This window comes from Opisthorchis viverrini (genome assembly GCF_000715545.1).
Source record: "Opisthorchis viverrini unplaced genomic scaffold opera_v5_3, whole genome shotgun sequence".
Lineage (NCBI taxonomy): Eukaryota > Metazoa > Platyhelminthes > Trematoda > Opisthorchiida > Opisthorchiidae > Opisthorchis > Opisthorchis viverrini.
This window is the reverse complement of record NW_008751659.1, coordinates 3,059,091-3,071,867: the sequence shown is the minus strand read 5'-3', so window position 1 is coordinate 3,071,867 and position 12,777 is coordinate 3,059,091. Positions and strand designations below refer to the sequence as shown.

At 45.0% G+C, this 12,777-nt stretch overlaps 1 protein-coding gene across 1 annotated transcript in view; it reads left to right on the top strand.

Annotated features, from left to right (window-relative positions):
- Positions 1 to 11,543, top strand: part of T265_00345 (hypothetical protein) — a gene marked incomplete at both ends in the record, with an annotated part of 41,859 nt that extends 30,316 nt beyond the window's left edge. Inside the window, 4 exons of the mRNA XM_009164090.1 lie at positions 1,376 to 1,457; positions 3,589 to 3,811; positions 7,080 to 7,264; positions 10,096 to 11,543. Coding sequence (XP_009162354.1) covers positions 1,376 to 1,457; positions 3,589 to 3,811; positions 7,080 to 7,264; positions 10,096 to 11,109 — 1,504 coding nt within the window. The remainder of the gene's footprint in view (positions 1 to 1,375; positions 1,458 to 3,588; positions 3,812 to 7,079; positions 7,265 to 10,095) is intronic.
- Positions 11,544 to 12,777: the final 1,234 nt, after the last annotated feature.

Here is a 12,777-nt window from a genome sequence, read left to right as displayed (position 1 = left end):
GGATAATGCGCTGGCGGTCACGGTCAACCGTTGGGCGATCGGAGTGTGCGGTTTTTGGGGTCGACCTTTTCTAAGCCCTTCCTCGGGGGAAGGCAGCATCGCTGCTTCCATAAATATGGACATGCTGGTCGCCTGGGGGAAACACCTTACTGCCTTCACACTCCTGTCGCAGAGAACAGTACGACTTTACCCCCAGACCGCCTCGTAGCACGATTACTCGTAGTACGGGGTCTCGCTGCTCTTGGTCTGGCTGCTCCCCTTTGGCCTTCCTGGCATGGTTGCACCTTGTGGAACGAAGTTCCAGCCAGTGTCGCCCGCGGGATCGCTGCAGCACTCAAGCCCGACCACCACGTCAAGGTGGCAGCTTTAGGTCGGGACCTGAGATGCAGTCACTAATGAATACAAAATTAGGCGACAGGAATTTTCCAAGCAGCATGTGGTTTTAACAGCAATGTTAGCACCAATGAACCCACAATGAGTGGATATGGATGATATGCCCAAGCTCTGACCCCTTGGTGTGAACCGCAACTTCGGCTTCCGTACTGTCTTGACCCACTGCATTTTCTGAGGCCGACCGATCTACAAATGTAGTGGAATCAGTTCAGGATAGCGCAGAAGTTGGGGCATGAGTGCGTTTATTGTTCGACACTAACATTCATTTATCGATCAATCTCATCCGTTTTTGATGAACTCCGTAATTATTATGGGCCGCATATCAGCCAATGATTAGACATTTTATTTTTGGTCCACTGAACAGACTTTCGATGAATCAGGCTCTGACTCATATACAAGTGTGGTATGGGATAAGCGACTCAGTTTTCGGAGCACTCGACCAAAATGCGAAAGGTCGTTTACTCAGTACACCTCTTGTAAATCTAATATGGACTCCCTTCTCTGTGGTTCACTACCAGATTCATAAAGGTCTGTGTATAAGGCTGCAGAATTGTATTTTGACGGCCCGGATTCAGTTGCCCGGAGACTTTGGGTTTGACTGCTTGATCCCTTCCTGGAATGTGGTTGGAGCGATTATTAGGGTAATATTAGTTTTCAGGCTTGAAATTTCAGCGGACAATTTGGGGATGGCTCTGTTGAATTTAATCTCAGTAGCTCAATCGACAAAGCTAAATTTCCATTTTTTTATGAAAGCATGAGTAACTGAATGTAGATCAGTTTTGAATACCTGAATTACGTAAGTGTCTGACCTATCAAGCGGAAGGTATTTACATTATGCCAATACATTTCGCCTGGGCTGCTTGCAACATCTGACCTTTTCATGTCATCTTCTGGCCCGTTGGAAATGTGATATTTGTCGTTCGGTCCACTCTGCTATTTAGATCGGTCAACATTCAATGTTCCCTTTAATGCCCTCTTACAGACAGTTCATGCGGGAATTGGACTTCCGGGAACTTGAAGTAGATGAAGCACTACGTCTGTTGCTGAGTTGCTTTCGCACACCGGTAAGCTGCGACCAGATTCCCTCGACTATCTGATTTAATTAACCTCAAGTTAATTCCTCTCCCACCGATCGTTGGCAGATTCCCCCAATTCTCCGCTCAACTTTACGTTCCTTTTTTTTCAAGGAATATTTCATCTCCAGCTTTAAGCCCGTACTTATTGCATTCAAATTTCCGGTTTTTAAATAACGATTTTCCACTGACCTTTCAGCCCTAATGGTTTTCAGTCTTGGGTTTGATTTGTTTTGTATCAGCTCTCCTGTTTGATCAGCCCAACTGCTATGTATATTTCGCCCTCGACGGCAAGTGTCGACCTCCTTTGTTAAAACAGCCAATCTTGTGGTCTTTCAACCAAGTCACTCTCATCATATCACGTTGTAACTTCTTTGACAATGCCATTGAAAATAATGTCTGTACGATTATACCCACCTATACGATTGGGTGTACTTAACCACAAATGTAACAACCAGACGATGTAAGTGCTTACGTCAGCGGATAACTGAGTTGTCGTCAGTAGGTTGTTTTTTCTCTTTGGTCGCCATCGCTTGAGTGCGGTATCTTTCGGGAATCAATGCGGATGGAGTATGCTTCATAGTAAACAACTAGCAATCGTTCGTTCGCGCGCAATGCGAGCACGGTTATCGTAGATTACGTGCACCGTTGTTTTCCCTTAAATCCAAATCAATCTCCTCATCATACTTTCCTAGTGCATGACAGAATTTCAGTTGGTTTTAGTCCCAAATACAGGGAAATTGAAACTAAGTTAAATAATGTTGCACTACCCTCCCACGGCACCCTATTCATTGAGAAATGTCTCCAGAGCAAAATGTCTGCTCGTCACATTCACCGGAATCGCCAGGTCTCTTTCGGCAAATTTATGTTTTTGTTGGGTTGTTATCGCATCTTAAAAAGTCGTATTTCCTTTTTTATCTGATATCATCCTCCCTCCGATGCGTTTCTAACATACGGATCAATGGGTGTGTTCAGAACCATGCTGTAAGACATTCGAACCATGGGCTGTCACTCAAATTGACGGGATTTATGACAGATCTTTCCACACGAACATGGTGGACACCAGTGGTGAAGACAGTTGTAAATCGATTGTCAGTCATGTTAGGTTCATTCGGCCACGTAGAGCTTCGTGCACGACCAGGTGGTGAATGGTCGGTATGTAGATTTAATGTTAGTGGTCTTTCAGCCCATCGCTGTATCGTTCTAATACGGGACTGTATTCAGCAGATGAACTCATATGGATAGCTCAAATGCGTCCTCTTGTAACCAGCTGGAGAGAGGCTTAGAAACCAGCTTAGAAATCATCTTTTGACAAAATTGTTGGAAACAGACAACCATGAGTATATCGCATTTGGAATTTGGGAGCAACAGAAGAAAAACGAAGTTGCCTCAGTTATGCATCGTTGAAATGGATCAACCGTCGGGGTGATGGGGTGCTGACCACTTTCAGTGTTAGTTACACCCGTCCAGCGAAGTGCCAACTCCTACGTGGTTGGTCAGTCTAGTAAGGAGACCCGTCTTTTCACCACGCTCTAATATTCTCTTATCCGCACGCCCATTGCCAGTCACTTTATAGCGATGTCCATCACCTCTCTATCTCAGTTTTCGCCCACAAAGTTGATTCCAGCCTGATTGACGCTGATGTGGCTGGTTGTGATAGGCGATTCTTATCCTATTTGGTAGCGCCAATTGGCCTTAGATCAATTCGTTCCGTGGTTGTCCGGTTGTGAATCAGCCATAAGCGGAGAACTAGTCCAAGACTGTTCGAGTAAAACTGATATTCAACGAACATCGAACTAACTCGGCCCTCCCGTGTACGTTCGCTTTGTGTAAGCCTCTCGCCTATTCTTACCATGGGATATCGACCTAAACAAAGATCTTGACTAGGAATGAAAGATGTTTGTTTGAAACCAGGTTATAAATTGTTTCTCGAAAAGTATTTGTTCCCGTTTTTCCTTATAAACCGAAACCAATTGGTTTTCCAACATAACGTGACCACGTTTTTGTGATTGAATTAGACATTCCCATTTTGGTTTGAACCCGAAAGCGTTCAGGGTAGGTGTTTTCCCATTTGGGGGTGCTGTTCTCAAGTTACATTTTCCATCGACTCTAACTTTTTCAGGGTGAATCGCAGAAAATCGTGCATCTCTTAACGGAATTCCAATCTGCCTACATAGAACAGAATCCGGCACGTGTGAAGGCCCAATTCCGAAATATCGATTCTGTTATGGTTCTTGCCTATGCAATTGTAATGCTTCACACGGACATGTACAGCCCGAATGTTCGCCCACAGAGCAAGATGACCAGGGATGAGTTTGTGCGCAACCTGCGAGGAGTTGATGGAGGTACTTTATCTCTATTTTGTCGATAACCTACTCTGTTACTATCATTGCCACTGCTTTTGATAACTGGGGCTTTATTCGACAGATACTCTCGTTTCCACACAAATACGGTTTCGAAAGGAGGGTCGAAGAGTTTTCAGAAACCTCATAAGTAGTGTGTTACGTTCAGGACCTTTATTCTTGGCACATTTTACGCGTGCCTGAGCTTTGTGATGGTCTGAAACCCCCAGCTTGTCTCATTCTCATGAGATTTTGACATACAACTAGCCAGCCATAGGAGAATTATTTGGAGAAACACGGCGTGTTGAGTGCGAATGCTTTTGTCCTGCCAATACAACTGTTCAAACGATCTAAGCTATTGTTTTTACACTAATAAAGTGATGCATTATCAGGTAGACACTTTTCTCCTGTTCTCCTTACACAGCCAGATGGACACAGCTTCGGACAGGGGACGTCTCGGTGGTAGGTCATTGGTTAGAGACCATGTGGATGCACTCTATGACGAGTTTTAGACCCTGGGGAATTTTTGAACGTCTTGAACTTTTTCATAGTGGACTGTTGGGAATCTCCGGAAGCAGCTGCTTTTTCTGGCTCAAAGACGCTGAGTTTGACCAGACCATTTGGTGTGAGCAACCTTGGTATAATCAGTGGTTCGGTTTGACAAGCTAGTTTCAATGTCAATAGGCTTGGAACTTTGTATCATACAATTTTACATATGAAGGTCTTTTCCACGTGTTCAAACTAGTGAATACGAATGGGACCATCATATCAAACTATTGTCTGCTAAAGATGAACTCATTCATGGAGAATGGCTGGAGTTTGCCTTTGAAGTGGCTGAATTTAATCAGCCAGGTATCGTCTTTTCCTTAAAGGGGATGTTCGTCGTATGGAACCGCTTTCGATCCCACATTCATTGGTTGGTTTCAGACCCCGAAAGTGATATTCTTTTCAGTCCAAAGTACTGACGGCCTGTGGCCGTCTGCTGAGAACGGATGAGTCGAATTTATGAACTCTCTCAACGAGCTAGTTACTTTATCTTGTGAATCTTGGAAACTTGGTGCCAGTTTCTATTAACACTAATCTACTTTTGCTTGTCTATCATCGGATGCAGCATACAGGGCGGAAAGGAACTTCAGATCGGCCCAATTCGCTATGCTGGTGTTCCGTTTCTGTTCGATTAAGTTTGATCTCTGTATGAAGCTTTTAGTTAGCATTGCACTTGAAAGGATCAGTACTAAACCTGGACTTGCTTTTACTTGCTTGTTTTTTACTCTGTCCAAGAAACTAACTTCACAGCCGCGACAGCGCATACTTTCGACTTCGAAAACAAGCTCATCCGCCTGATCTGCTGAAACTGATAAGTAATCCCATCTAGGGGATTTTAGAATCCGGGTTTTGCCACTTCCCCTCGAGGAAACACCGTCGTCAGCCGAACTACGAAGACCGACCTACACCTACGTCCTTCTGTTCATTTGGATTACCTCGCCCCAATGTGGTAGTGAATGGCGCTTGAGGCTAAACTGTGGCAGTTCGCTTTTCTACCTCCTTTAGTATTGTATTACATTTTTTGCACTTTTGATATTAGACTTCACCGTACGTTGATTGGACCCGATTGCTTGCAGATCAACTGTGAAATGACTGATGTGTACAAAGCCGGCTGCCACCCTCCGAACCTATTCAGTGACGACCATAATCCAAAACTGTCGCATGGTTGCTGAGCTTAAAAAATAGGGAATATCTTCAATTCTCCTGCCGCTCCTGATGCAGCGAAACTTTGCTTATAACTTACAGTAATCGCAGTGCGTAAGCCTGAGGTCTTTCGGTCAAACGATGATGGCTTATCCAAACTTTGAGGAGCAGAACAGTTCCGGATTCGTTTTTCACCCATCCCAGTGCGATTCGTATTTCTCACTAAACGCCTTGGCATGATACTGAATCATCCTCATTATCCCCCTTGTTCCGATCCAGCTGTACTTTCAGTTGGTTGATCATTGAAACAGAGCAATCGGACACATACATAAACCGATCGCGTCCATCTAAACGTTTCGCACCCGCTCCTGGGTTGCGCTTTACTCGGTCTTCTTCTTCAATGGTTGCGATTAGAGCTGTCAACCTTTCATTGTCAAGCCCACCTATCATCTCAGGTTTCACACCCCACGAAACTGTCTCTTTTGACATGTCAGCTGTGAATCTTGCATTTGTCTGTCAAGAGACGTCTATTGTCACTTGGTTTGTCTGTCACGGTTTTGCGCGCCCCGAACATCACTCTGTCAGTGCGAATTTGACATAATTTACATCAGGCTGCCTTTCACAGCTTCACTCTTCTCCACAGCGTAGTGGGAGCTGAGGTACTGCCCAATTGTTCGAACCACAGCGGGAATCTGATTAGAAGTTTCAATAGAACTTCTGGTTCAACAGTTTTGCAACAGGGCAACACTGGACCATCATTTGTCTATGACTTCGAACCTTTGCAATTAAGAGGTGTTTCACGCAATTAAGTGTTTTTAACCATAATTTCAACTTTAAACTTTCTATGACCTGTCTTTCTTCAAACTTATTTTCTTGTTTATCGGGTCAGGGTTTGGGGATGATATACATTTCTGTTCGGTAAGCTGGAGGATCGACAATCCTACCACCTGGTTGGTTGAAACATACTGTAAAGAGATCCGTTGATCGGTGAAGCTACTCATAAGGTCGTTACAGCGTTGACCTTCTTGCCGTAACGAATTTCATCAGGCCTCTCAGATTGGAAGCACAACGTTTGGTAGGACCGCACCACAGATTGAATCCAGGTTGACAAAATACCGAACTAATTAAGTAGTCCGATAATTCTGTAGATAAGGGCTGTTGCTTGGACCTCATACGGGTCATGGATGTGGCTCTAACTAAAATAAAGGGCGAAGATTATAAGAGGAACAAAGTTATGACCAGATATGATAACCTCGAGGTATCTCCTTCCTAAACCATGGACAATTGTATGTTATCAATACAATCCTGATTTTGCTCATCCACTGTGATAGAGGGAACAATTTTTGGTATTCTAGAATACTGTATAGTAAGGAATTTTCAGTAGAGTAATCTACCGGTTCGTTCAATCCACAATAGTCATAATGACACCATCATACATACTTCGAAAGGAGAGCAAAAACGGAGATGGGATGGTTGTCTATCAGAATCTTATGTGAACTAGTGATTTTATTAACAATTAGTTTGGATACTCACGGATAGTAACCCATCAACTCCTTTTATGTCTCTCTTTATTTTGATACAGGCGAAGACCTGGATCGGAATCTCCTGCTGGCCATTTACGACCGTATTCGGCTTCGGGAGATGTCTGTTGCTCCTGATCACACTGATCAAGTACGAAAAATTCAACAACACCTCACCGGACCTTTGCGGCCGATCAACCTGGCCCTGCCGCAACGTCGCCTGGTCTGCTACTGTCGTTTATACGAGGTAGGTTGCCACAATACACCAGCTGGTTCACTGTGCTATGCGACGTCATTCAATGTTTTCCAGTATGAATCTTACTTGGGCTGATGGTGAGAATAACAGTCTATGGGCCGTTCCCAAAAATCTTCCATCTTCATGTTGTGATCCGGCTCTGACCACCGCACTGACCTTGACTGCACTGGCTATGTAACTTGTCGGAACGGTCGATTTAGAATAGTTAGATACGGGGAGAAAAACAGGCGCTCTCTTTCCCGGACATTGTTGTTTAAATGAACACTACGACCTTCGTTTCAGAAGAGCTTATAAACAATCGGCTGTTTTTAACTGGACAGCGTTTCGATTTTGACACAAGGCTTCATCGGGCCAAGTGAGCAGGTTGCCAATCTGGTCAGGTTTTAAGTCAGACGGAGACCGAAGCAGTGAGACCTCTTCCGATTAGCACACCAAATCAATGTTGAATGTCAGTTAATAGGTCTTGTTGGTTAGCGTGGTTACCTAAATCTACGGTTGATAGGTTGGGGGAGTTTAGGATAATTTTTTATCGAGTTTAGTTCCTTGATCTTCCACTTCAATGTGCTTCAATTGATTATTCACCTCAGGTGCCACTGCCAGATTTCGTTGGTTTGCGATCTTGTGAGAGCTACGACAGTCTTTTTCAGAAGGGGGGAGCTGGTTGAGCTTAAGCGCAATTCAGGTCTAAGCTACTTGTGTTGATAGCTCCTCATTCTGAAAACAACACACCAACACGTTTCAGGTCGGCTCATCCAAGACCGCTCTCCACACACTTGCCAGTTCTACGCCTCCTATCTTATGTACACTGGGGTGCTTGGTCATTTCCACCGACTCGGTTATCAGTCTATGTGGTGTGGATCGTAGTCCCGTGTCCAGTACATGTTCTGCCATTGCCGAGCCTTTCAGTAACGCTCTGTGGCCTGTTTGTTTTTCTTATGTGTCCTCCGATCCTGTTGTGAAGTTCCCTGGTTGTCTGCCCTACACAGACCTTAGTGCAGTCCTTATACTTAATTTTGCGGGCACAATCCCTGGTTGTTTTCTCTGGGAGGTGATCCTTCAATTGCACCAGTGCAGTGTTTTCCTTCTGGAAAACACTGGTTTATAGGGGGCTGGCCTTGTCAATGTTTAGGTGTGCAATAGGCCTGTGCGCAGAAGTTGATCGGACAGTGACCCAAATTGAAGTAAAGAACGAACTCCTGGATAGCGGATATCCAGCTGGTTTGGTTAGGTGTCATTTACAAAGGATGTTAGTACCGGCGACAAAACCCAACAAGGGACGGATTGGGACTACCGTTACTCCATACAAACCAGGGACATCGGAAGTCATTCGAAGGATTCTAAACATGGTTAACATGAGAGTAGCTTTCCAGACAAATTCCCATCTCGGCTGGGATCAACAAGCCTGCATGCACGCTCGGAGAGTTTACCCGACATTGGTTGAAATATGCTAAATAATGAGTATGTGCCCGAATATTTAAGTGAAGTTGACACCATTCTTCGGAACTTTGAAATGGCTTCCAGTTTGTCAGTAATGACATAGATTTCCTCCGATTAGCACACCAAATCAATGTTGAATGTCAGTTAATAGGTCTTGTTGGTTAGCGTGGTTACCTAAATCTACGGTTGATAGGTTGGGGGAGTTTAGGATAATTTTTTATCGAGTTTAGTTCCTTGATCTTCCACTTCAATGTGCTTCAATTGATTATTCACCTCAGGTGCCACTGCCAGATTTCGTTGGTTTGCGATCTTGTGAGAGCTACGACAGTCTTTTTCAGAAGGGGGGAGCTGGTTGAGCTTAAGCGCAATTCAGGTCTAAGCTACTTGTGTTGATAGCTCCTCATTCTGAAAACAACACACCAACACGTTTCAGGTCGGCTCATCCAAGACCGCTCTCCACACACTTGCCAGTTCTACGCCTCCTATCTTATGTACACTGGGGTGCTTGGTCATTTCCACCGACTCGGTTATCAGTCTATGTGGTGTGGATCGTAGTCCCGTGTCCAGTACATGTTCTGCCATTGCCGAGCCTTTCAGTAACGCTCTGTGGCCTGTTTGTTTTTCTTATGTGTCCTCCGATCCTGTTGTGAAGTTCCCTGGTTGTCTGCCCTACACAGACCTTAGTGCAGTCCTTATACTTAATTTTGCGGGCACAATCCCTGGTTGTTTTCTCTGGGAGGTGATCCTTCAATTGCACCAGTGCAGTGTTTTCCTTCTGGAAAACACTGGTTTATAGGGGGCTGGCCTTGTCAATGTTTAGGTGTGCAATAGGCCTGTGCGCAGAAGTTGATCGGACAGTGACCCAAATTGAAGTAAAGAACGAACTCCTGGATAGCGGATATCCAGCTGGTTTGGTTAGGTGTCATTTACAAAGGATGTTAGTACCGGCGACAAAACCCAACAAGGGACGGATTGGGACTACCGTTACTCCATACAAACCAGGGACATCGGAAGTCATTCGAAGGATTCTAAACATGGTTAACATGAGAGTAGCTTTCCAGACAAATTCCCATCTCGGCTGGGATCAACAAGCCTGCATGCACGCTCGGAGAGTTTACCCGACATTGGTTGAAATATGCTAAATAATGAGTATGTGCCCGAATATTTAAGTGAAGTTGACACCATTCTTCGGAACTTTGAAATGGCTTCCAGTTTGTCAGTAATGACATAGATTTCCCAAGAATTGGAAGCGTCTTAGAGACTCCGTTCCAGTCGAATATAACGATGACGGAAATCTCGATTTTTCCACATTCTTATCGAAATAGGTTATTTAGGATAAAATCAGTCCTTCACATCACCAGTACTGTTTTCTACTTTCTTTTCAGGTACCAGACAAGCATAAGAAAGAACGCCCTGGTGCTCATCAACGCGAAGTCTTTCTTTTCAATGATTTACTTCTGATCACGAAAGCCGTGCAAAAGAAACGTCGGGATGCGGCCATAGCCTACCAAGTTCGACTTTCACTCAATCTATTGGGAGTACGGATACTGGCTTTTGAAACTATACACCATCCTAACGGTTTGGAACTCGTGCTTCCACTGTCGCAACACGTGTCCATCAACGCCAAAGAGTCCGGCCTGACTGGGACCAGTCTCACACCAGATGGTCGCGCACGCATTCTCGTAACTCTGAACACCAAAACTGCATCTGACCGCGTGCGGTTCATGGAAGATTTACACGAGTGTATTCTGGAGGTCACCGAAGCTGATCGTGTGCGGATCGATGAAGAAATGGCCAAGCAGGTGATACAACGAAAACGATTCATCAAACAAGGTTCGGTGACAGTGGGCTGTGCAGGTCTCAGTGGTGGTGGTGGTAGTGGTTCTGGCGCTGGAGGTCCGGCTGTAAACAAGGCCTTGGACGAGAGGCGTATGCGACCAACACTAAATTCGACCATCAGACAAGGTCATCCTGTCGAGACAGTTCATTCGTCTGGTGAACGCCAGGCTTCCATGCCACCGTTTGTGACCAGTCAACAACAGTTTAATCAACAGCATAAACAACAGCCACATCAGCATCCCGGAGTGGTACTGACAAGTTTCAGTCGACAAGCCGTCACGCATAATCAGCCGCCGACGAATGGCAGTGATCTTCCGAACACAAGTAGTACCTGTGTCTGCAAATTGAATCAGAGTTCGCGACACGGTGAGACGATTACTCAAAGGGAACTCGCCATGCGACCGGAGAAACTGGAAGCACGACAGACTAAAGTCGCTGGAACACCAGCAGAAGAGGCACAACGATTGAGTGGTGACAGCGGCCTGTTGGCAGATCTTGAAACCCCCACTTCACAAACTTCTCATCCTCTCGGTTCCTATTCTTCGGGATCTTCTGGTTAATTAGTCCACTGAATTGTACATATGTATTTAGTGTCCTCAAAGAGCCACTTGTATATTAAGTGGCTCGCATTTTACACGGCAACTACATGCTTTTTACCCTACGAAACCTTCTGTGACTTTGTAATCACGCTTGGACTTCGTGCAACGCAGTCTCATTGATTCTATCCAGTAGCAGTTCACCCCGTCTTGTCCAGTTTTCTTTTCTTTATCTGTGATACCTTCACACATATTGATTTATCCCCCAACCCTCCACGATACCGGTCGCGGTTGTTTTATCGTCCACCTTACCAACCGGAATTTGAACGACTTTTCACATCTTTATTGAACCGATCCCACCAGTTACTTGTCCTGCCATAATTTGATACCTTATGCATTCAATTGGGCCTCATTCGACCTACCAAGCGACTGTTACAATTGGTGCTGGTATGCCAGCATTCCAAATTTGCTGCCTAGTTTTCGTTTGGAAACCTGGAACCGCGCAGTTGAACAGAACGTGAGAATTAACGTCTTAATCAGTTTTCACAGTAACCACCGCTATGAGTAGCGTTCGGACTATCTGCGTTTAACGGAACTCGTGATCTTGATATAGCTCAAGAGTCGAGGCGCTAGTTCTTTTCCGAAGGTTCTGCGGTTTGAATTAACCATGAATGTTCTAGTTACTCTTACCTGAGTTTGGACTACTTGGTAACATCTTCCGGAGAAAAGTGGTTTCCACTGGCTCTTGCTGCCACTGAATTGGCTAAACACTGTCACAAAGGCCTACAATAGGAAGAGGAGAAAATGAGTAAAACGGAGAGCCAGTGGGGTTTACATGGATAATCCGATGATACGTCAGTTACCATGCTCCTATTGGTTGGTTCGTTTAATTACGAGCTTGTGTGCCTCTGGCACGAGAAAACCTCAAAAGGTATATCGTAACTTTGAAGTTTCTGTGTCGGATAGGCTTCTCAAGGTTCGGCTGGTGCTCTAGATGCTGACGTTTGGTGGCGGAATTTCTGACCGGATGCGTTTTAGACCAAGAAACGAATGGCCTGTCGAAAGTCCTCATACGTTCAACAGACGGAAAAGCATCGGCTCTGAAGCATACCGTGCTCGATCCGGTTGCATGTGTAGTCAAATTTAGGGAACACGTCCTTCCAGGGTATCGAAGGCTGTTTTCAATTAGACACTTATCTGGATATGGCCAATCGACCGCGCAGCCCCTTTGACAATCCACCGTAAGCGGTCGGTGCGGTGGCGTATAAGCTGGTGTCTCTTCGCGAATGTAGTTGCATCTCAGTGTACCCTAAAGGTTGATTCTCCCATTTAGGAGAAAGATGAGTGTAGCCAGTGACTTGAGGGTAATGACGACATATCCCCTAAGAAATTTTAGTATCATGTGTTGAGGCCTTTCCAGGACCATATAAGTAATGTCCAAGATTACTTCGAGTTGGTTTAGTTTCCTGATGGCAGGAACAGCTACATGGTTACGATAATGATTTTCCTAAACTATGCAGCTTGCGTTGCTTGGTGACAATGTATCAGGTATCCCTTATTTACTACGACCTCAACCGTCCTGTCGATATATTCTTTCCAAGTCCAGGGTTACCCTTCCGCCCTCGATGCTGTCCGACTTGAGAGATCCACTTTAGTGGGAAAATGCTATTGAGGTGTTTACCTGTTTGCTGC